We start from the raw sequence: 25,172 nt of genomic DNA, 5'->3' as shown, positions 1-25,172 counted from the left end.
TACAAAGATCACCTACAAATATTTACTGACGGCTCAAAACAAAATGATGGCCAAGCCGGCTGTGCTTTTGTCATCCCTGACCTCAAAATAACTAAAAAATTCAAACTCAACCAGGATGTGTCCATTTTCACTGCAGAAATGTACGCCATCTTAAGAGCATGCCACTATATCAATGACCTCCCTCAACCCCCAACAAGAGTCGTGATCCTCTCCGACTCAAAATCAGCTCTGACTGCTCTCCAAAATGGTTCCAGAAACCGGGAAGAGCTTCAGACGGAAATACTGTTCCTCTGTCACTAGATCATTGCCTCTGGAACAGAATTGACCCTTATGTACATCCCCTCACACACGGGGATCAGAGGCAATGATATGGCTGACAGAGCAGCAAAAGAATCTGTCACAGATCAAGCAGAATTTCATGACCTCAAATTAACAAAGACGGAAGCAAAACACAAAATGGCCAAAGTTGCCTGGCGTCACTGGGAAACAGAATTAAAAACAGAAGGTGATGCCCATGGTTGGCTTATTCTGCCCCGACAAACAAAACAAAACAGGCCTACACTCCCCACCCCCCTCCTTAAAATACTTCGCAGAATTCGCACGGATGGATGCGCTCACAAGTTCTTTCCCCGTCTCTGTGAATGTGGAAAGCTAATATCTTTTTTACACCTCTTTGACCGCTGCCAATCACTCCAACAAGATTTCCGCAACCTACACACCCTTGTCAACGAACACAAACTGAAACCCCATGAGTTTTTAGATAAACATTGCACGCTTCAATGGAAGCCAGCATACACCCTGTGTCTCTCAATACATAAGGCTGAAATAGGACATCTGTTTTGAAAACTTCATCCCCTCTCCTCCTTCCCACCCCTCAACCCTCTCTCCCACCGACCCCCCCCCCCCCCCCCCCCCCACGCCCAACAACCAAAGCGCCTACAACACCTATCACATAGCTCTATTCAAACAAGGCTAAATCACATACACCGCCCTCCTACCTGAACTTAAGTTCCCCATTCTGATATATTATTTTAGCAAGTTATATTTAATATTCTTATTTGGCTAATAATTATTGTTATGTTTCTAGTTACGTATTTATTTACTTATTCAGCCAGTTCTTTATTACATTATTTTGGCATTATCCAAAAGTCTAAAAAATATTTTACATAAATAAAAAGCAAATAAGCCTACAAAACCGCTCCACTTCAACTATATTTCGCGTACACTATGGCAACAACCCCAACAAAATCTGTACTTCCATCCCCATTTTGAAATATCGCAACAACAGACTTCCAGATCTATAACACGATCATATGTGTTCTCTGTTTGCATGTCTGTCCAGTGTCTTGTCCCCCCATAAAGCATATCAACACTACCTGTCCCAAGATAGGCCAATTGGTTCTAAGAGGACGTTAAAACTAATTATCATCAAGACTGATTATTTCACAGCTGCAATGCAAACAGAGAAATAAAAGACGTTTTGGGTAAGCTTACTCACGTCAAGTCTTCACTGACAAGCTAGGAACAGACGGAAAAGTCCGAACAAAATAAATGACGTCACAGTCTCTTTTGTTTTGCGTGTAACAAATTGTAGGGAGCCCTACTGAGACACTTACTGTGGGGAGCCCTACTGAGACACTTACTGTGGGGAGCCCTAATGAGACACTTACTGTGGGGAGCCTTACTGGGACACTTACTGTGGGGAGCCCTACTGAGACACATACTGTTGGGAGCCCTACTAAGACACTTACTCTGGGGAGCCCTACTGAGACACTTACTGTGGGGAGCCCTACTGGGACACTGACTGTGGGGAGCCCTACTGAGACATTTACTGTGGGGAGCCCTACTGAGGCACTTACTGTGGGGAGCCCTACTATACTGAGACACTGACTGTGGGGAGCCCTACTGAGACACTTTCTGTGGGGAGCCCTACTGAGACACTGGCTGTGGAGAGCCCTACTGAGACAAATACTGTGGGGAGTCCTACTGAGACACTTACTGTGGGGAGCCCTACTATACTGAGACACTTACTGTGGGGAGCCCTACAGAGACACTCACTGTGGGGAGCCCTACTGAGACACTCACTGTGGGGAGCCCTACTAAGACACTTACTGTGGGGAGCCCTACTGAGACACATACTGTGGGGAGCCTTACTGAGACACATACTGTGGGGAGCCCTACTGAGACACTCACTGTGGGGAGCCCTACTGAGACACTTACTGTGGGGAGCCCTACTGAGACACTGACTGTGGGGAGCCCTACTGAGACACTTACTGTGGTGAGCCCTACTGAGACACTCCCTGTGGGGAGCCCTACTGAGACACTTTCTGTGGGGAGCCCTACTAAGACACTTACTGTGGGGAGCCCTATTGAGACACTTACTGTGGGGAGCCCTACAGAGACACTTACTGTGGGGAGCCCCACTGAGACACTTACTGTGGGGAGCCCTACTGAGACACTTACTGTGGGGAGCCCTACTGAGACACTTACTGTGGGGAGCCCTACTGAGACACTTACTGTGGGGAGCCCTACTGAGACACTGACTGTGGGGAGCCCTACTGAGACACTTACTGTGGGGAGCCTTACTGAGACACTTACTGTGGGGAGCCTTACTGAGACACTTACTGTGGGGAGCCCTACTGAGACTCTTACTGTGGGGAGCCCTACTGAGACACTTACTGTGGGGAGCCCTACTGAGACAATTACTGTGGGGAGCCCTACTGAGACACTTACTGTGGGGAGCCCTACTGAGACACTTACTGTGGGGAGCCCTACTGAGACACTTACTGTGGGGAGCCCTACTGAGACACTTACTGTGGGGAGCCCCACTGAGACACTTACTGTGGGGAGCCCTACTGGGACACATACTGTGGGGAGCCAAACTGAGACACTTACTTTTTCAGTTTGGAGAGGAAGGGTCGGACCATACGTGCGATGGGTGTTCTGTCGATGGATTGGTAATTCATATTCTTGTTCTCTCTCCAGTGGCTGCAGTTCAGGCCCTTCGACACCGGATGTGAGCAGAACCAGGTACGGTCGCCATTACGTGACGTCAAATTGCAGATGTTGGTAAAGCCAGGGATGGGCGCGAAGTGAAAGCACAACGTCTTCTGCAAACACACACACACATTTTGGTCTGAACACACACAAGTTTCTGTCTGAACAAAGGCATAGCTTTCGATCTGAACAAAGACATATAGCTTAGGGGAGACCGGGGCTAGTCCGCCCCCGGGGCACATCCGTCTTTGTCTGTTTATTCTTACGTTTGCCACCTTTTAGTCATTCACACCATGTGGGAGTGGTGTCCCTTCTTCCCGCCATATCCTGCAGAAGTTCAGAGGTTGCGCGCCCATAATTTTATATCGTGAGTACAGATCACAAAAAGTGTTTTTCTTCATTTTTGTAACATGAATGCATAGGAGTTGACTTAGGTTTTGATGTATTACCTCTGAGAACAAATACTTAGTCTTGGTGTCGAGTGAAAGTGCGTTAATTAAGGTCGAGTTCTGACGAAAGTTTTGCTTCTTCCTTCCCATGTTGTGCTCGTTATCTGGCACTAGAGTTGCCTGCCCGTGCAGGGGTAAGTCCGCCTATTTGTCATGGGGCATGTTCGCCGTAAGCAGTATGTACAACAAATGTTCATGCGCACATAAAAACTGTCTGCACATTGATATCAGCTACACATTTGTCTTGATGTAAAATAAAAAAAAATCAGTCTTCTAGTTCATCAAACTCGCCAGTTATGCTACCAAAAGCATAAAAGTAGCATAAAAGTAGGCGGACTAGCCCCGGTCTCCCCTGACGTAATTTTGTGTTACATTCTTTCGTATTTTGTCATTGGCATTTTTGAACCTAAATATTGAAGGGAATTAAAAAAGCTTTTCCACTAAAGCTTGCCCACTACTAGTCTTGTACCTACTATGGGATGAGAGCGGCGGACTTGCCCCACCCTGTAGGCGGACTTACCCCGACTTGGGGCAAGTTCGCCTACGTCAGGGTAGGTCTACTTAAAGCAGTATGTACAACAAATGTTCATGCGCACATAAAAACTGTCTGCACATTGATATCAGCTACACATTTGTCTTGATGTAAAATAAAAAAAATCAGTCTTCTAGTTCATCAAACTCGCCAGTTATGCTACCAAAAGCATAAAAGTAGGCGGACTAGCCCCGGTCTCCCCTACTTTCTGAACACACACACATGTTTTTGTATGCACAAAGACACAGCTTACTTTCTGAACACACACAGGTTTTGGTCTGAACACACACAGGTTTCTGTCTGAACAAAGACATGGCTTTCGATCTGAACACAAACATAGCTTACTTTCTGAACACACACACAGGTTTTGGTCTGAACACACACAGGTTTCTGTCTGAACAAAGACATAGCTTTCGATCTGAACACAAACATAGCTTTCTTTCTGAACACACACACAGGTTTTGGTCTGAATAAAGACAAAGGTTACTGTGTGAACATAAACACGAGTTTCTGTCTGAAGAAAAACACAGATTTTGGTCTGAACTACACTATAGATCTGCGTTGATGAGTTGACGGTATTGGTCAGAAAGCACACACTTCCACCACAGGTATGTCAGGAATGACATCATTGTTTTGCATACCTCTGTGATGCCGTCATCCTTGTTTTGCATACCTCTGTGATGCCGTCATCATTGGTGAACACGTCAGTAATCCACCGTAGAGAGTGAATGGTGTGAAACAAGTATGACAGCTCCCTTAGATACTCCTGTGGGTGGGTCAAGGACACCCGCACCAAGGTCACGCCGGGCCATTTCAGCACAGCATCTGCAAGGTAACTGCCGTTGTTCAGATCAGTAACCTTGGCAACCGCTGAAGAATTGCTGCTGGCACTTTTCAGCCATATCCTGACGTCATCACCACCAGAGTGACGTGGTGTTCCGTATCCGGTGTAAAGGTCAAGACGTATCTGCACAGTGTCCCCCACGGTGTAGCGGTCACGTGGGCTGATGATGCGGACCTGCAAGCAAAGGAACACACGTCACAACTATACGTCATATCAAAAACACGTCACAACTGTACATCATATCAAAAACACGTCACAACTGTACGTCATATCAAAAACACGTCAGGGGTGGCGGAGGTTGGGTATGGAACGTCAACAAATGTTTTCCTTCCTAAAATCTATCGGTTTCTTTCCGCAATGTATCGGGTATTTCTGTATTCGATTGGCTCTCTTGACAATTATGGAACGCGGATCGTATCAAGTGATGCATCAAATTGATGCATCCAAAACCAAGATTTGATGCATCATTTTCACAATTTGATGCATCATTTTCACAAAAGGATGCATCATTTTCAAAAAGGATGCATCATTTTCCAAAACTGATGCATCCGATACGAAAATGATGCATCCTTTTAGAAAATGATGCATCATTTTAATGCATCACTTTCGGTTTTGTATGCATGCGAAAGATCATTCATTTCCGGTCTTTCCGTAAGAAATGCCTGAGCACGGAAAAACTTGAAATGACATTTTGACGAATATTATTATTATTAAGGAGATTTCTATAGCGCATAACTAAAAGCACTATGCGCTTTACAATATCACTAAGTATAACACACGCAAACATACTCTGATTAAATAGAACTTAGCTTAGCAAGACATACTAAGAACACTAAACATTTGAGTTCATATACAAAAATAGAGAATTAAATTAAATACTGGACAAGCGATTTAAATAAGCTTGAGGCCTACACCAACTGCAATGGGCTATTTCAAATACAAAGTTTAGTTAATTATAAAAGGCAGTGCATAAAACTCCATAATCCTAAGACGGTCGAACAAATTAGAAACATAAGACTATTTTACTATAATTACTTCATAAAAAAATAATAAACATAGAATATAAAGCTGTAATTGTTCACAACAAATTTAAAAAGATTTTCATGCCATATTGCACAACACATTTTGACACACACCCAATCTCACACAAGCGCACATACACACACACACACACACACACACACACACACACACACACACACACACACACACACACACACATTGGGCACATACACTACACGCACACACACGTGCACTCACACACACACACACACACACACACACACACACACACACACACACACACACACACACACACACACACACACACAGTAAATTCAACAAATATTTAAATACATAAAAAGAATTAAGTAAGCCGTTTAAAACATATTTTACAAACAACAGTAGTACGTATATATAGTGTTAAATATGTGAGACTACCCAATAAAAAATATTTAACTAGTGAGTTTATTTAAAATGCTAGCAGATATAATCATATCATGAGGCAGGCGTGTGCTTTAGGTATTGTAAGCAGACTTGAAAAGGTGGATTTTAAGGGTCTTTTTCCCGTCGCGATATAACCTTCGTGGTTGAAAACGACGTTAAACACCAAATAAAGTAAAGGGTCTTTTTGAAAGTAGAAGAGGTTTCACAGTGACGGATGGGGTGGGGAAGTTGATTCCAGAGAGTGGGAGCGGAAAAGGAGAAAGAACGGTCGCCAGTGGTTTTGGTTTTGGTGCGTGGGATGGAAAATATTCTGCTGTCAGTGGATGAGCGAAGCTGTCTGGATGGAGTGTAAGGATGCAAGAGTTCAGAAAGATAGACAGGAAAGTAAGGATCGATCAGTGAAAGAGTTGAAGCAGATGTTGGCGGTCTTGTGTATGATGCGGGAAGATATAGGAAGCCAGTGGAGTTGTTGCATGAGTGGTTGTATGTGGTCGTGTTTCTTTGCCCTGAAGATGAGTCTAGCTGCTGTGTTTTGGACTTTCTGAAGTTTGTCTGTGAGGTGCTGGGGAATGCCTGTGAGTAGAGCGTTGCAGTAGTCAAATTTGGAGAGAATGAGAGAGCAGACAAGAGTTTTGGTGGCGTCAAAGGAAAGAAGATGTCTAATGCTGCTAATTTTTCTGATCTCAGTGTATGCGGATCTGCACATGTTCGTGATGTGCTTGTCCATGGAGAGGGTGTCTGTGAAGGTCACTCCAAGGTTTCTAGCAGAGAATGAGAGTTTGATGTCAGAGTTGCCTACAGAATATAAACAGATTGGTTAGATAAAACAAAAATAAACGTACAACATACCATTAAATAGGGAACAAGTCAAAGTCATGGCATTATGCATTTTAAGGCATTTTTTATTTTGTTTGTGGTTTGTTTTCTGTGCACACGAAGTTTTGACGCCCTTGACCTTCGACTCAAACTTTCGTTTTCCGACGTTCGTTTCGCTTCGTATTCCGGTTCAAATTTTGATTTTTATTCGGCACTTTCCGGGAAAACCCGAAAATTCGGATGCATCCAAACAATGCATCAAATTGTGAAAATGATGCATCAAATTCTTGGTTTTGGATGCATCAATTTGATGCATCAGTTGATACGATCCGCGTTCCGTAGACAATACCGGTATACATTGGCCACTAGAAGCCTGCGATACCCTATAGATTTCTCACCCGTCATTGCCTGGTCAAGATACCCGGTAGAAGATTTCTGGGACACCGGTAGATTTCTCACCGAGCAGAAAGCTCCGTCATTGCCTGGTCAAGATACCTAGTAGAAGATTTCTAGAACATCGGTAAATTTTACAAAGTACAAAGACAGTGTTGGCGTTCCATAATTGGGGAAGGAGAAACGTGTTGCATACAGATTAGTATGAGCAACTCTTCTGTTAATGTGACAGCTGCCCGTGCTGGAATAACACCGCTCTCTCTGAGTCAAGTTTACCCGCTGACCTTCAAGTCCTCTACGAAACAAAGACAGGGAAGGAGGTCAAGGCGATTCTGAGTGACCCCACGCACCCCCTGCATGCCGAGCTGGCGGCTCACATGAAAACAAGGGACTCATCACAGAGACTGCGAAGTTTGAAAGCCAGGACAAACCGGTTCACACAGTCATTCCTGCCCTCCGCCGTCCGGCTATACAACCAGCGCCTGTACCTGTCACGAACTGAAACCTCTGCTAAACAATCGTTCTTATTGCGGTCAATGCGCATGCGTCAATCTTGGACTTAAAATATGCGACCCTTTGACCGAACGAACCATGGGTTAGGGTTAGGGTTAAGGCCTAGATACACGATCTGTTTCGCACGTACGTTTGAGGCGGACGGGTCAGACCTGATCGTCTCAGAGGAACGGAACGCTTGCCACACCATGCGCATGAGACGTACGAGGTGAAGGTCGTTTTACCCCACATTTGACATGGAAGTCTGCTGCATGGACAGCAGGAACAGGTCTCGATGTTGCTGGATTTTTGTAGTTTTTACTTCCATGGTTCCATAGATTCCAACTCGTCGCCAAGATTCAGGTTGATGAAATATTTCAATTCCGAATCGGCAAGTTTTGATGGTGAACTGATCGCCATTTTCAAAGTGGGTGTCGACTGAAAGACGTGCGCTCATTGGCTGGAGAATGCTTGCAATCCGTTCGGAATAGATCCAGCTGTATCTCGAACGGACGGGCCGAGGCGGATGCTGTCAAGCGTGTGAGACGTACGTACGGTTCGGATGCCACACGATCGAATTGTGGTCAGTTTCGGGCGGTCGGTCTCAAACGTACGGGCGAAACCGATCGTGTATCTTGGCGTTTAGGGTTAGGGTTAGGATTAGGGTCAGGATTAGGGTAAGGGTTAGGGTTAGGGTTAGGTTGTTCACGACCTGATTAATCTCCCCATGTTAGCGCATGCGCATTGACCGCAATAAAAAGGATTGTTCAGGCAGAGTTTTCAGTTCGTGACACCGGCAGCTCTGATTAAGCAGGAACATCGCCATGTGTGTGTGTGTGTGTGTGTGTGTGTGTGTGTGTTGTGTGTGTGTGTGTGTGTGTGTGTGTGCGTGTGTGTGTGTGTGTGTGTGCGAATAAATTAATCTTGATTATCTGCGATGCCGTGATAAAATAGAGTGCAATGTATTGGTTTTTATGTTTTACCACCTTCGTGCATACTGCGTGTGTGTGTGTGTGTGTGTGTGTGTGTGTGTGTGTGTGTGTGTGTGTGTGTGTGTGTGTGTGTGTGTGTGTGTGTGTGCGTGTGTGTGTGTGTGTGTGTGTGTGTGGGTGGGTGGGTGTGGGTATGTGTGTGAATAGGATAATCTTGATCATCTGCGATGCCGTGATAAAATAGAGTGCAATGTATTGGTTTTTATCTTTTACCACCTTCGTGCATACTGCGTGTGTGTGTGTGTGTGTGTGTGTGTGTGTGTGTGTGTGTGTGTGTATGTGTGTGTGTGTGTGTGTGTGTGTGCGTGCGTGTGTGTGTGTGTGTGTGCGTGTGTGTGTGTGTGTGTGTGTGCGTGTGTGTGTATGTGTGTGTGTGTGTGTGTGTGTGTGTGTGTGTGTGTGTGTGTGTGTGTGTGTGTGTGATCACAATAATTTGAAACCCTCTGTGATGCCGCATGTACTGTTTATATTTATGGCCTGACGTTTTTATTATCTATACGTTTTAGGATTGTGATAGAAGTGCAATGCATTGATTACTATCTCATGTGCGCGAGAGTGTGCGTGCGTGCGTGCGTGTGTGTGTGTGTGTGTGTGTGTGTGTGTGTGTATGTGTGTGTGTGTGTGTGTGTGTGTGTGTGTGTGTGTGTGTGTGTGTGTGTGTGTGTGTGTGTGTGTGTGTGCAGTATGGATGTGGTGGACGTGCCTGTCTGGAGTACTTTGGGTGTTCTTACTTCGTATGTTTTATTGTTCTTATTTTTGTTTTTTAAGGTTGTTGTTATATGTTGTTTTGATTGTTTTAAGAGCGGCTGAACCACACTTTTCCATCCATTGTAATTAATTGTATGGACAATAAATAATCTTATGTTCTTATGTCTTGGCTGCTGCCCGTGCAGGAACAACACCGCTCTATCTAAGTCAAGTTTATGTTGTTCGGTTAATAATTGTTTAAAGGCACAGTCAGCTTCCCGTAAACCATCACAGACACTGTCAGGTTTTTATACACAGTACAAACACCCTTTCATTTAAACACTCACCGCTTGTGAACATCATAGGTGCCCTCCGTAAAGAGCGAGCAATTTTCAAAGAATTTATTTTTGCGTGGTTTATCTTACCCCTGAGCCATCGTGAACCCGTGTGATCCAGTTTCCTTTTTTTTCACAATTTAGTCGTGCAGAACCATCGTCTGCTACGCGAAACGCGTTTTGCGTGACACGTTTCCGGGCTTTTCTTTTTTCAAACTTTCAAAACTTCGAATTGTACTGATCTTTTCTTGATAAAAAAAAATTCTTTTATGATTTAAGAATGTTTGCGTAACAAGCTGTCAAATTATTATTGAGATTTTAAAAGTTAGGTCTAGCGCCAAAACGAGGCGTCCGGTTGTCTGATCAGACAATCCGGCTGGCCACGCAAAAATAAATTCTTTGAAAATTGCTCGCTCTTTACAGAGGGCACCTGGAATGTTCTTAAGTGTTTAAATGAAAGGGTGTTTGTACTGTGTGTAAAAGCCTGGCAGTGTCTGTGATGGTTTACGGGAAGCTGACTGTGCCTTTGAGAACAGAGGAACCACGCGTTTCTATCTACTGTTTAACTGTATGGACACTAAATAACCTCACGTGTTAACTGTTATGTGTGATTCTTACCGTGGAGTTGAGTTCCTCGGGCAGACAGCGGGTGTCGGTGGTTGGGGGCTGACGGAACAGGTACCGCTCCACGGGGTCGAGTCTCTCACGTCTCATGCCCACCCCGTTCTGTGCCGGGATGCCTTCCTTCCTCAGGTAGGGCATCAGGTAGTCCTCGTTGGTCTCAAACAGCGGGTGGGGGTCGTGCAGCAGGGTGGCCAGGGGGTCCGGGTGGCACTGGTGGATTGTGAAGGGGCTGGGGGCAGTGGCAATCATGCTGGTAGTTAGACTAAACCTGCAACACATTAGCAAGATCTAGATCAGCACTTTTCAGGACGTGTACGGGAACGTGTACGGTCGGGTGACGTCATCAAATCTAGTTTTTACGTCACCCGTTTGCCAAGATCTGCCGTCTTGGTGGGAGCAAAACAACTCATGGATTTGGAACATTGGAGAAGAAAATGAGTCACGGGTGACGCAATATCTACACGTACACGTACAGGTCTTTGCTACAGGTTCGATCATCTAGAACACTGTCTTGTCTGTGAGCGCCAGTCAGCATACCGTGCAATGCATTTCTTAAAACAAAACAAAACCACTGGACATTTAGGAATGTTTATGAGGAGACTGTCAGCCATGCACAAAGAACCCCCACCCAGGCTGTTAATCTTTGGTATTTGACCAAGTGGAGTGAAGGGCTGATCCCTTGTATAGGTATGTTACAAAAAAATTCAAAATCTTCATTTAACATTTTGATCTATATCACTTGAAAGAGCAAAAAATCAGCATTCCAATGGTATATATAACTTTGAGATTGGATAAGTGTAACCCGAGTTATGAATTTTAAAAGTAATAAAATTCGTAATAGAGGCAAAGAGGATAAATTGAAACCATTTTTGACATTTTTCAGCTAAAATTAACTGTAACTCACACATTTGTTTATCAATATTGTTCAATTTGGTATCAAAAGAAAGGTTCAGAGCTCTATTAAACAACTATAAAAAATTTTTTTTTTTTTTTTTAGCGAAACTGAGAGCAGACGAACTTTACCGACCGCCATGTTGGATGTGAATACAACATGGGTGACAATCCGGGCGCAAAGCGGCGCATCCGTTAAAAGGTACTTTGCATCGCTTTATCGACTTGAAACTTTGGGAAACAGCAGGAAAATGGTCAAACTAACTGTTCAGAGGGGTCTCATAAGAGTTCAAAGGCTATAAATTGTTTTATAAAAGTACCTCTTGTGTGTCTTCTTCGCCCGATATTCTGGCCGGCGAGCTCGACAGTGTTGGACTCGCCATCTTTCTCAATCTTAAAGTCAAGAATGTGCTCTACATCATCGACAGGGTGCCCATGTGATGTAAATTTGGAAAAGAATAGAAAAGAGGACCCCAAAACTGAGCCAGTGTGAGTGATCAGAAAATGGGGGGCCATTTTCAATGACGTCAAAAATTGAGCTGCGTGCGCACTTTGTAACATACCTATAATGTTGCTATCAACGTTGGATATGGAACTCTCTCTCTCTCTCTCTCTCTCTCTCTCTCTCTCTCTCTCTCTCTCTATCTCTCTTTCTCTCTCGCTCTCTCTCTCTCTATCTCTTTATCTCTATCTCTCTCGCTCTCTCTTACTCCTCTCTTCCCTTTCTCTCCACAGCTTTACTCACCCAAGCTCTAGATGATAGCTGTAAGTAAGGAGACCGACGAAGGTGACGACGACGACGAAGACGACACTTTTCCTGGTCACACCCATGTTTGACAAGGGACAAGAAGAGCAGACGACCAACACTGGTCAGTTGGCTATGAGCAGCAGACGACCAACACTGGTCAGTTGGCTATGAGCAGCAGACGACCAACACTGGTCAGTTGGCTATGAGCAGCAGACGACCAACACTGGTCAGTTGGCTATGAGCAGCACGCACCACGTGTACATCTTCTTGCCATCCTGATCTTATCACCAGGCTCCACACCGACCCGTATACCTACAATAGCCTGGGGGGGAGTGGTGGGCTCGGGGGGGGGGGGGGGGGGCTGGGGTGGACGGTGGGGGAAGGACAGGTTGAAAGAAGGACACATTTCTTTCAAAATTTCGGTCAGTTCACAAATTTACTCTTTCACTCAGTGAATTTAACACATTTTCCATTGTAGGAATGTGTAACTTTTCTCGATGTTATCGCCAGGCTTCTCCCTTTCGGTTATACATATGATAAATAGGAACACATATATACATAATCATACATAATACATATGATAGCGCGAACACACGCACGCACACACACGCACACACACACACACACACACACACACATACACACGTACATACACATACAAACACACACATACACACACACATACACAAACACATACACATACACACACACATACACACACATACACATACACACACACACGCACGCACGCACGCACGCACGTAGGAGTACATTCATCGTCACACAGTTTGAATGGCATTTCGTCACTTTGGCCTATATTCAGAAACAAAAAAAGGTTTGTAATCAATAAGTCTTGGAAAGGCGACGAATCGTGTTTGCAGAAGAACATGTTATTTTTGCAACCGTTCTAGGAAAACTACGTAAACGAGGCTCGGTAACCATGGGATACGCTCCGGTATCCATATAATACTTGTTTGTGATGTCAAGCGTAACCTAGCTGTTCGTCGCTTATGACTGACCAGAAACGACGCGCTCCGCTTGTGAACCAATAGTGTATATTTAAATACTTTCATTTGAAGCCATTGTGTAACGTGAGTTTCGTAAAAGGTATTTTAAAAATGAACCGCTTGTTATAAAAAAACAACTAGGTCTAATGAAATAAACCAATGAATAAATACATTAACAAAAAGACACAACTAGGCCGATGTGTTTGAGTTGAGATCTGTGTAATGGTGTCGTTAATTAAAAACAAAATACAGCAATACTTATAGGCCATTTACTTCTATTCGATATCTAGCAAATAGTTTGATTTAACATGAGATGGTGAGTATAATATACAGTGGAATTAAACAAACACATTACGCCCGGAAAATCAAAGTGACAAAACAAAGTTCCCCCACGTTAGAATCGACAAACGACGGGCGAAGTGGTAAGACGTCGGCCTCCAAAGCGGAAGGTCGTGAGATGGCGAATCCCGGCTGCGGCCGCCTGGTGAGTTAAGGGTGGAGATTTTTCCGATCTCCCAGGTCAACTTATGTGCAGACCTGCTAGTGCCTGTGTGTACACGCAAGCACAAGATCACGTGCGCACGGAAAAGATCCTGAAATCCATGTCAGAGTTCGGTGGGTTCAGTATAGAAACACGAAAATACCCAGCATGCTTCCCCCGAAATTGGTGTATGCTGCCTGAATGGCGGGGTAAAAACGGTCATACACGTAAAAACTGGGCCACTCATGCAAAAACATGAGTGAACGTGGGAGTATCAGCCCATGAACAAAGAAGAAGAAGATGAAGATTAAATCGACAAACGAACCGATAGAACGGTTACAATTTGACAAGTTTGGCATTCATGTGAAAAGGGAATAAAATGCGCGTACCGTATCGGCATTCTATCCAACACTACCCGACACAGCATTTTAGATTTTAATGATTGAACAGTCTCACACTTATGCTATGGTATTCTTCAGTCGTAACTGGTGTTATCTTTCATCTCCCAACCCGAACTGTTTAGCCCTTGAGGCGATCAGAAACTGCGTTTAGGTGACGAGTAATCCATGGCTAATACGCATTTCAGTGAGCTTGATGGGCCAACGAGACCGAGCAATACTGAGATACGATCACTGGGATAACCACGACTGGCTGTGGTACAGAGAGTACAGAGATAACCACTGACATAATCACGACTGCCTGAGATACACAGAGCGATACTGAGATACGATCACCGAGATGACCAAGACTGGCTGTGGTACAGAGATAGCCACTGCGATATTGTGAGATACACATAGCTTTTGGCGTTATTTTACACATAACGTCAACTTTGCTCTTATACGTCCTGAAGTGCGTTTTGTGATCTACACTATTTCATTCACGAAATATACATTTACGTGGTAACAAACTAAAACGTGTAAGAAACGTGTGTGTTAATTGGTCCTTAAACGCGCGCGTGTGGGTCAAGGATTCAACGTAAAAGGTATGGGTCTTACACGACCCACGCCATCCGAATAGGGATACACTTTTTACTGCCTCTTTACAGAGCATTTCCATGGGTTGTACACGACCCACGCCATCGGAATATGGATAAACACAATAAAACCCGTGTTTAATTCCATATTAATTATGGGTCGTCCACGACACAACATCCAGACTATATAGTTCAAATTACGTCATCGTTTGTTTTCTTAAAAAAAACCAGGTCGATGGTGTTTGAGGATTATATGTAGTCTCAATGAAACACTCCCAATAGTTTAAGAGATACAGACATCGTGAGGCTGTGGGTCGTCTCCGACCCAGGAAGCACGGGGAAGGTGGGTGAATTAAGCCATTATGTGACGGTGTAACACGAAATTTTTACTCCACGAAAAATTTACTCCGGAGTAAATATTTCGTACGAAATTCTTACTCCGAGTACACATTTCGTACGAGAAAAGAACTCCCCAAGGCAAAAAAAAATTACTCCCTCCAAGAAATGTTTACTCCCCATTGTTTTTACTTCCAGTAAAAATCTCGTACGCAAAACTGGGATGCGGGCGAAGAAATAATGCCAATAAGTGATCTCGCGCACACGAATGTCGCGCTACCTTCCCTCCAGCCCTTCCACCACCAAGAATAACAGGGGACAAGAGAGTAAAAATTTCGTACACCTGGCATGGGAAGTTAAATTGCTTGTGTTGGGGTGAAGTAATTTATTCGTTATTTATTCGTCAGGGGAGTAACATTTTTGTACGAAATGTTTACTCGGAACTCATCGGTCTTGGGGAGTAATTTTCTCGTGAAATGGGGGAGTGCTTTTTTCGTAAAGGGAGAAACTTTTTCGTACGAAATGTTTACTCCGGAGTAAAAATCTCGTGGGAGTAATTTTCTCGTGTTACACCGGCATGCGTCAGGTGCGGACAGACAGGTCTGACTGATAAACTTACCTGCACGCGAGATCCAGAACAATAGACTCGTCTTCGATTCCTCCCAGCTGGAAAACTATCAGTCCCAACCTAAACCGGTGGAACAGTTTTCCACCCGTGAAGGAATTGAAACGTGTTGACTATTGAGTTGTGCTCCTTGTGTTGTGGTAACTAACCGACTTACCGCGGTTACATGTCAAACCAAGAGATCTGTTACACATGGTTCAGACAACACACACACACGCTCACTGACACTCAAAGACACACACACGCTCACTGACACACACACGCCGCAGACACACACACACACACGCACGCAAGGGCACACACACACGCTCACTGACACTCACAAACACAGCTCACTGAAACTCACATACACACACACACTGACACACACGCACGGACACACATACACACATACATACACACACACACACACATACCCACACACACATACACCTCCCCCCAAAACACCCCCAAACACACACACACACACACACACACACACCCAAACCCACACACACACACACACACACCCAAACACACACACACACACCCAAACACACACACACACCCCCAAACACACACACACACACACACCCAAACACACACACACACACACACACACGCACACACACACACACACACACACACACACACACACACTGTAACCAAATAAGTAATCCAAACATTTATTTCTCCCTTCATATCTTTTTTTCACATCAAGAGGCCCCCATAAGCTTAGTGAATTACAGAATGCATGATGTGAAGGGAGATAACCAAGCACAGTTTGCATGGGCAAGTTGATTTCTAAAAAACAGCACTAGTGGTTTTCTGTGAGGTAAGGCAAAGTTTGTACAAAAGGTTTTGTTCAGCAGCATAAAACAAAACAATATAATAAATATCACAGTCAAACAAAAAAGTTACATTCCTCAAACAACAAAAATATCGGTGATAAACTTGTATGTCTAAACTTTCCAATACGTGGATCAGAGACATGATATAAAACACAGCATTTATGGAGAACTATTCATCTGCTCTGAATATTTGCATTTAAATTCAGTTCCAAGTAAACCTCCCTGTGTAAAGATTAATTAATTCTTGCTACCTAATTCGCAAGAATTACAACATAATATACCAAACAGAAATAATATCTGCTGGTGCTAGTTTTGACTTTGAACAACCACTATTGTGATGACAAATGCAGAACATTCCGGAGGAGTCCTAAAGAGAATGTTAAAATTGTGTGTGGGGAACACCAAATTCAAATAATACTGAAAACAGAGATCAACAATCTCACAGGGGGCAGACGGGGCAATATGGAATGGGCACAAAAACAAACAGACGCAATGCTCAAAGGCAATAGATTTAAGACTTTTTAAATTTTTTTTACTGTAGTCATCAACACAGCTGGTCACAGTAGCTTCAAAAAGTGATGCAAGCACTTCTATTTTGGTCATCAATAACAAGACCAACAGTTTGGACATTTTATTAAAATGCTACTTTGACATTTTGAATATTTTCACTCTATAGTGGGCCAGCTTATAAAACTTGTTATCACCCGCTGAGAAAAAAAACCACTCTTAAAAAATGACAATAAAGTTTTTGGTGTAAGACCAAACTGCATGACTTATAATGTCTCATGTTGAAGAAATATCGCCCTAACCAAAACTGGTCTGGCAGAGATGATACGTAGCTTCTGTTGACAAAAGTTTATAGAAAAACCTTGAAGCTAGCAGAACTGGAAGCATGCTTCACCCAGATGGCAACGAGTGACACACGTTTCCGTGGTGACGGTGACAAGCACACACAGGGGAGGTAAGACTAGTTAGTTTTGGGCAGCCTCGTACACGCCTTGACCTAGCACGCCCTTCCTGCCAATGCGGTCAAGGTCAAAGTTCCTGAAAGCATCGTCCTTGGCCTGGTTGGTGCGGAACGTCTGAAGGTGAGGCTTGGCCTGTGCACAGATCATCATCGTCGTCATTATTGTCATTGTCATCATCATCGTCATCATCATCGTCATCATCAGCAGCAGCATCATCATCATCATCATCATCATCATCATCATCATCATCATCATCATCATTATTGTCGTTGTCATCATCATCATCATCATCATAATCATCATCGTCATCATCATCATCATCATCACCATCACCATCACCACCACCACCATCACCACCACCACCACCACCACCACCATCGCCATCATCATCATCATCATCATCATCATTATCAGTTGGTAGATCAGCACTGGACTTGCAACCCTTTGGTCACTGGTTCAAAACCAGGCTGGAATGGATATGGGTCAACCTTACGTGCAGACTCAGAGACATAATCCACAGTCCCACCCCTCTCTTAGTGGCACCTAAAATAATGAACAAGGAAATGGAAAATGACTGTCTGTGAGTGTGTATGGTGGTGTCACCACTGGTGAAAGATGACCTCTGGCAGTCGAGCATATTTAAATTTATCAGGTTTCTTGCTTGATACCAATTGTGCTGGCAGTCAAGGTCAACTCTGTCGGTGTCGTGCAATTCGTTGCAGATAACTAACTGGGTGTGTTGATCTTTTTCTCATTACAGAAGATTACCCAGGATTAAATTGTGTTGCTGATGGCTTTTGGGTTGACAAAGACATTTCTAATTACGTTTTATATTTACAATGATCATCATCATTAAACTACATGACGATGATGATGATGATGTGTTTTTGCAGTGTCCTAAAAACCCACTCGTGTCTACATATCACAGCCGAGGAACGCAGGAGAAGAAAAAGAGGGAGGACTTACGGATTTTGTGAATCTCGGCAGCTGCCAGAGCGGCTTGTTGTCTACGGGGTTCTGGAAGGTCCTCAGCAGGGTGGCGCGTGTGTCGTACAGCAGCAGCTGGTTTTTTTTCTGTCACCAAAAACACAGCTTGTCAGTCAACAACACATCTTGTCAGTCAACAACACAGCTTGTCAGTCAACAACAGAGCTTGTCAGTCAACAACACATCTTGTCAGTCAAAAACACAGCTTGTCAGTCAACAACACAGCTTGTCAGTCAACAACACATCCTGTCAGTCAACAACACATCCTGTACGTCAGTCAACAACACGTACATCCTGACAGTCTCTGACATGGCAAAAACACATCTTGTCAGTCTCTCACTCTGTCGTGTGAGTGAAGGTTGGAACAACACATCTTGTCAGTCTCTCACTCTGTCGTGTGAGTGAAGGTTGGAACAACACATCTTGTCAGTCTCTCACTCTGTCGTGTGAGTGAAGGTTGGAACAACACATCTTGTCAGTCTCTCACTCTGTCGTGTGAGTGAAGGTTGGAACAACACATCTTGTCAGTCTCTCAGTCTCACTCTGTCATGTGAGTGAAGGTTGATCGAACAACACATGAGGATGCAGTGGAAACCGGCCCCCTTTTGTGAACTACAAAAATCGGACAAAATCAGGTCTTAAAATGGAGGGAGTCTTAAAATGGAGGGAGTCTTAAAATGGAGGGAGTCGTAAAATAGAGGGAGTCGTAAAATGGAGGGAGTCGAAAAATAGAGGGAGTCGTAAAATAGAGGGAGTCGTAAAATAGAGGGAGTCGTAAAATAGAAGGAGTCATAAAATAGAGGGAGTCGTAAAATGGAGGGAGTCGTAAAATAGAGGGAGTCGTAAAATAGAGGGAGTCGTAAAATAGAGGGAGTCGTAAAATAGAGGGAATCTTAAAATAGAGGGAGTCGTAAAATAGAGGGAGTCGTAAAATAGAGGGAGTCGTAAAATAGAGGGAGTCGTAAAATGGAGGAAGTCATAAAATGGAGGGAGTCTTAAAATGGAGGGAGTCGTAAAATAGAGAGAGTGGTAAAATGGAGGTCAATTCACGGAGGCTATATGAACAAAAATTCTGAAAAGTGGAGGTAATAAAAGGAGGAAGTGTTATATTGGGGTTTCTTAACAGGGGGTTCCACAGTATGAGAGATGGACGAGATGGACGTTGCGTGGAATGAAATGTAGGATGCTCATTGTCATAAAGGTTGTAACTTTTATATGCAATGTAAACTTAATTGTAGCATGAAAGGTACAAAATACACAAGCACACCCACAAACACAGTTGCAAACACATGTACACACACACACACACACACACACACACACACACACACACACACATGATGCACACAAGCACATATATGCATACATGCCAGCATGCACAATACTCTCTCTCTCTCTCTCTCTTTCTCACGAAACACTGATTTTCTCTTTAGCATAATCACACGTTGTTACATCAGACCTCAAAACAACACTTCACATGTGAACACACTTTTCTTCTCTTGACCGTGTCACCTCATCTGTGTGCAAATTCTACAACGTACACCTTCTTGGGGTTAGCTCTTTCAGTAGACGGTGTTCTGAAATAACTCTGTCAGGTTTGCATGGTTTGTTAAAGGCTGACATAGTCCTATTTAATTAGTTTAATTACTTCCAGGGCTTTTCCCATCGTTGCGGGGATGTATAAATTAAGCTTCCTGCAAAGTTTTAGGTTTGAAGTCCTTACCAATTACGAGAAATAATTAATTCTTTATTACATTGTTTAGCAACAGTTCTCCAGGATTTGGGCTATTTTTAAACCGTTGACGTCACTTCGTGATGTTTCATAAACCAAAGATGGCGTTTGAGACTGTTCTGTTTACATTCGACACTATCAACACCACTTTGCAATACTGAAATAAAAAAAAAAACACGCGGACAAGGACCACAAGGAAAGTTTGACTCACCAAGCAAGAGTATTCACTCTTTCAAAACACAAAAACCTGACAGAGTTATTTCTGGAATTCGTCCATTGACATCAACACTCTGTTGCTGACACAGGCACACACAGGTTGGGGCGGGGACGTGGCTCAGTTGGTAGCGCGCTGGCTTTGTAGCCAGTTGGTCGCTATCAGCGTGGGTTCGATCCCCACGTTCGGCGAGAGATTTATTTCTCGGAGGTCAACTTTGTGCAGACTCTCTTCGGTGTCCGAACACCCCCGTGTGCACACATGCGCACGAAAAAATCCCACGTTCACAGCGAAAGTCTCAGGGCTTGGAAAACACGAAGACACGCATGCATCATCTCTCGTCTCTGATTATCATGATCGTATTTTCGATACTTTGACGAGACAAACCCAATGCTGGGTGTGTCGAAGAAGACAGCCACAGCGGGCTTGCTCGAGTCAAAGTATCACACCATATCTTCAGCGTATTACCAATACCTGTCCCAATATAGACCAGTTGGTCTAAGAGGACGTTAAACCCTTTTAGTCAGTCACACACAGAGTTACTGAGGTCAAACAATGTATATAACACAATCCAGACCAACAGAAATGAAGTGCAGTCCTAGATAACTGTGCATACATTTTATTAAGTGCGAAGTAAATAATTAACTTGATAGATCTCACTCAGTCCTAAAGTAGACAGAACGGTTATAGACTGGACAAGTTGCATATGAACGTGCATGCAGAATGTAACAGCCAAGAGTGCCTTTGTGAATCAGTCATCTGGATATTAAGTCATTTATAGGAAAGAATATGTTTCATACTCACAAGAAACAGAGAAAGGGGGAAGAAATGAAAAAAAGACGGGAAAAAAAGTCAGACACAGAAATACCAAGAACAGGACCTATACAAAAAGGTGCTGATCAGTAGAAAGCATCTTGGTCATCTTCCATTGTCTGACAGGCTTTTACCTAAAGAATTGGCCAGCTTACCAGACACATAAATCTTTCCTCTCCTATGATGCAATTACTTATTCAAATAATTTAGATAAAGCAGAACAGGGGAACAAATATACTGCATGTTTATTCGGTGGCGATCACATCCGTGCATGTTTTACCTGAAATAGCCAGGCTGCATGAGACCTTGGAACTAGTTAGTTCTTGAAAATAGATGCAGCAGCCAACTGAGCAATAATCGTAACCTAAAATACAATTAATGTGCATACATTTTTTCTGAGAGATTTAAATAAAATGGAAATAAATTAACAGAAAAATAGAGGTACGTACTAGACAACGATTCAGAATTCTAAAAAGTAACACAGAAAGTGACAAAATGCTACAACCCCATGTACCGGAAAGAAAAATTTATAGAAGAGTAGAAAATATACCAAGAATTACTCAGAGGATACAACATTTCTATTGGAATAAGATGATCAGTGAAGGATACACATCATGCAATAAGATCATGTTCCACAAGATATTTAAGAGAATTTCAGAGCTGCATACATTTCATGGGAAGAGACTAAGGCCACAAAAAAAAAGTGTGGTTACGGTAACATAGCCAAAAACAATAGGGCAGGAAGGTAGGCAATCACTTTTTTTTTTTAAACTTTTTTTTCTACTGTGTACAAATTAAACCTACTTGACAGGGAAATAAGTGTGCGACTCGAGCGCTTTTGCTTTCATTGCGTTTTCTGCACTCGTTTTCTTGAGTTTTTTTGTTTTTTTCACAAATGTAATAAAAAGTTTTAGGGTCGGCCCCTAAACATAGGGTAGGTCGGGTTACCGTAACCACACCTGATTTTTTTTTAGGCCTAATATGACAGATGGAAAGACAACGGTCTGCAGAGTGTGAGGGAGCGATCAGTACCAACTTACTGAAGAAGCGGAGGAAAATCTAGGGTCCTGTGGTGAATAAAGATGTTTGAATAACACTGTCTCAATCGATCAGTCAAGTCATTTACATAAATCATAAGTATAAGGAGGGGAAGGGGGGAGGGGGGTGGGAGGGAGAAAAGAAGGGGGTTGGGAGCAATTAGGGATGGGAAGGGGGGGTGGGGGGGGGGTGAGGGGGAGAGCTGACAAACAAAACTACACACTAATTAATCCTACATTTTGGGTACATCAAGTCCATTTGATGCGTCAGCTTAATTACACTAACTTTTTATTATATTTAGTCAAGTTTTGACTAAATATTTTAACATCGAGGGGGAATCGAAACGAGGGTCGTGGTGTATGTGCGTGTATGTGCGTGTGTGTGTGTGTCTGTGTGTGTGTGTAGAGCGATTCAGACTAAACTACTGGACCGATCTTTATGAAATTTGACATGAGAGTTCCTGGGTATGAAATCTCCGAACGTTTTTTTCATTTTTTTGATAAATGTCTTTGATGACGTCGTATCCGGCTTTTCGTGAAAGTTGAGGCGGCACTGTCACGCCCTCATTTTTCAACCAAATTGGTTGAAATTTTGGTCAAGTAATCTTCGACGAAGCCCGGACTTCGGTATTGCATTTCAGCTTGGTGGCTTAAAAATTAATTGATGACTTTGGTCATTAAAATCTGAAAATTGTAAAAAAAAAAAAGATGTATAAAACGATCCAAATTTACGTTTATCTTATTCTCCATCATTTGCTGATTCCAAAAACATATAAATATGTTATATTCGGATTAAAAACAAGCTCTGAAAATTAAATATATAAAAATTATTATCAAAATTAAATTGTCCAAATCAATTTAGAAACACTTTCATCTTATTCCTTGTCGGTTCCTGATTCCAAAAACATATAGATATGATATGTTTGGATTAAAAACACGCTCAGAAAGTTAAAACAAAGAGAGGTACAGTAAAGTGTGCAACTACTACCCCGCTCTTCTTGTCAATTTCACTGCCTTTGCCATGAGCGGTGGACTGACGATGCTACGAGTAGGCCTATACGGTCTTGCTGAAAAATGGCATTGCGTTCAGTTTCATTCTGTGAGTTCGACAGCTACTTGACTAAATATTGTATTTTCGCCTTACGCGACTTGTTGTTGTTACTAGAAGAACTGGTCAGTGGTGAAAAAGGTTGTTTTTGTTGCATGATTATCTCCCTTGATGCTCAAGCTCACCCAACGCTAAGGTACAGTCTGCATGGCAGATATTAACCTTTACATAAAACTCAAACAAATAAACTATTAATGGAGAGATTATGATATTGCACCAACCACAACCAACTTTTCAGCAAAACAGTCTATGCCTTTTGAAAGACACCCATGATGCAACACAAAAATCAAAGCTAAATTAAAGCATGTCAGTAATATAAATCAACAACAACAAAAATCCCAAACCCTTAGAAAATAAAGTAAATTAAAATAAAATAGAAAAGAAGAAGAATGCTGTTACGTTACCTGCTTCTCCTCCCGGCGCTTTGCGAGCTCCTGGTTTCGTCGCTGGCTGATCCACTTGTCTTGAAACTTGTGCTCCAGCAAATCGTAGATAGGTGTGCATGGCCTGTATTACAAACAAATATTCTTTATTTATTTTTGACGAAAATTTGTAAATATAGTTCGGCACAACATCTGACTGATTATGTCAGACACATGTACTCTCATTTATTCCTGAAGGTTTGTTTTTCAATCCTGCTAAAATGTCACCAGCAGTCATGCTTTCTCCATGCTCCAGCAGTGACTCGAGTGAGTGCCTTCTCATGCTGAATCTTTGTCTTCCTCACGGCGAGCGGTACCCAAGAAACCCTCCTTAACCTAGCTTCTCTTGCAATACCTCACCTTTCTCTATACTCCAGCAGCTAGTGCCTTCTCATGCTAACTCCTAGTTTTTCTCACGGCAAGGGTCACCCAAGTAACGCTACTACCTAGCTTCATGCACTCGCCATACCTAGCCTTTCTCGCTGCTGAGAAACGGGGGTCGGATTTCACATTTGTTTCCCCACAAAAGTGACACTATCAGGAAAATGTCCAAACTTCTTCTTCTTCTTCTGCGTTCGTGGGTGAAACTCCCACGTACACTCGTGTTTTTGCACGAGTGGAATTTTACGTGTATGATCGTTTTTACCCCGCCATTAAGGCAGCCATACGCCGTTTTCGGAGGAAGCATGCTGGGTATTTTCGTGTTTTCTATAACCCACCGAACTCTGATATGGATTACAGGATCTTTTCCGTGCGCACTTGGTCTTGTGCTTGCGTGTACACACGAAGGGGGATAAGCCACTAGCAGGTCTGCACATAAGTTGACCTGGGAGATCGGACAAATCTCCACACTTTACCCACCAGGCAGCCGCGGCCGGGATTCAAACCCTCGACCTTCCGATTAAGAGGCCGACGTCTTACCACCACACCACAATGCCCGTCATGTCCAAACAAAATAAGGTTCTGCAGTAGAGGGAGTCTTATAATAGCTGATCTGAAAAGAGAGGTGCTATTTTTATGAACTGTGACCAACACAGAACATCACCCACCTGGTAGGGAGCCCAAAGACCATGGAGGGAGGGAGACGGCGCGTTCGGGTCTTCTGCTCGGTGGTGGGCGGTTTCTTCCTGATGTCGTGCGTAGCTCTGTAGTCAAAGCTCTCCTTGGCCGTCACCAGGCCGGCTGACACGGCCGAGCGATTCAGTGCCATGAAGTCGCGCTCGGGTTGTTTCTGTGGTCTGTCGAAAGGCAGGCTGCTGGACCCCCCTCCCCACCCTCGCAGAGCTGAGACAAACGGTGCAACAATAAATTTGAAAGAGTTTCACAGTTACATAGAAAATCGTTTTCTTTCCATACATACGAGTTCAGTAGAACCTGTACTTGCGACGGCCTC

At 43.4% G+C, this 25,172-nt stretch overlaps 2 protein-coding genes across 2 annotated transcripts in view; both read right to left on the bottom strand.

Annotated features, from left to right (window-relative positions):
* LOC138948334 (uncharacterized) overlaps positions 1–12,381 on the bottom strand; it is a 135,385-nt gene extending 123,004 nt beyond the window's left edge. The window contains exons 1-4 of the mRNA XM_070319843.1: positions 12,244–12,381; positions 10,602–10,875; positions 4,652–4,996; positions 2,896–3,110 (exon numbers count right to left, since the gene is read on the bottom strand). Coding sequence (XP_070175944.1) covers positions 2,896–3,110; positions 4,652–4,996; positions 10,602–10,875; positions 12,244–12,329 — 920 coding nt within the window. The 5' untranslated portion in view covers positions 12,330–12,381. The remainder of the gene's footprint in view (positions 1–2,895; positions 3,111–4,651; positions 4,997–10,601; positions 10,876–12,243) is intronic.
* A 3,936-nt stretch (positions 12,382–16,317) lies between these two features.
* The window catches only part of LOC138948315 (cilia- and flagella-associated protein 77-like), a 41,939-nt gene continuing 33,084 nt past the window's right edge, over positions 16,318–25,172 (bottom strand). The window contains exons 3-6 of the mRNA XM_070319826.1: positions 24,829–25,063; positions 23,762–23,864; positions 18,433–18,540; positions 16,318–17,598 (exon numbers count right to left, since the gene is read on the bottom strand). Of these exons, the coding sequence (XP_070175927.1) occupies positions 17,470–17,598; positions 18,433–18,540; positions 23,762–23,864; positions 24,829–25,063 (575 nt within the window). The 3' untranslated portion in view covers positions 16,318–17,469. The remainder of the gene's footprint in view (positions 17,599–18,432; positions 18,541–23,761; positions 23,865–24,828; positions 25,064–25,172) is intronic.

The sequence above is a fragment of the Littorina saxatilis genome, linkage group LG15 (genome assembly GCF_037325665.1).
Source record: "Littorina saxatilis isolate snail1 linkage group LG15, US_GU_Lsax_2.0, whole genome shotgun sequence".
In the NCBI taxonomy this organism is placed as follows: Eukaryota; Metazoa; Mollusca; class Gastropoda; order Littorinimorpha; family Littorinidae; genus Littorina; species Littorina saxatilis.
The sequence above is the reverse complement of the archived record's forward strand: the minus strand, read 5'-3'. Positions and strand labels throughout refer to the sequence as shown.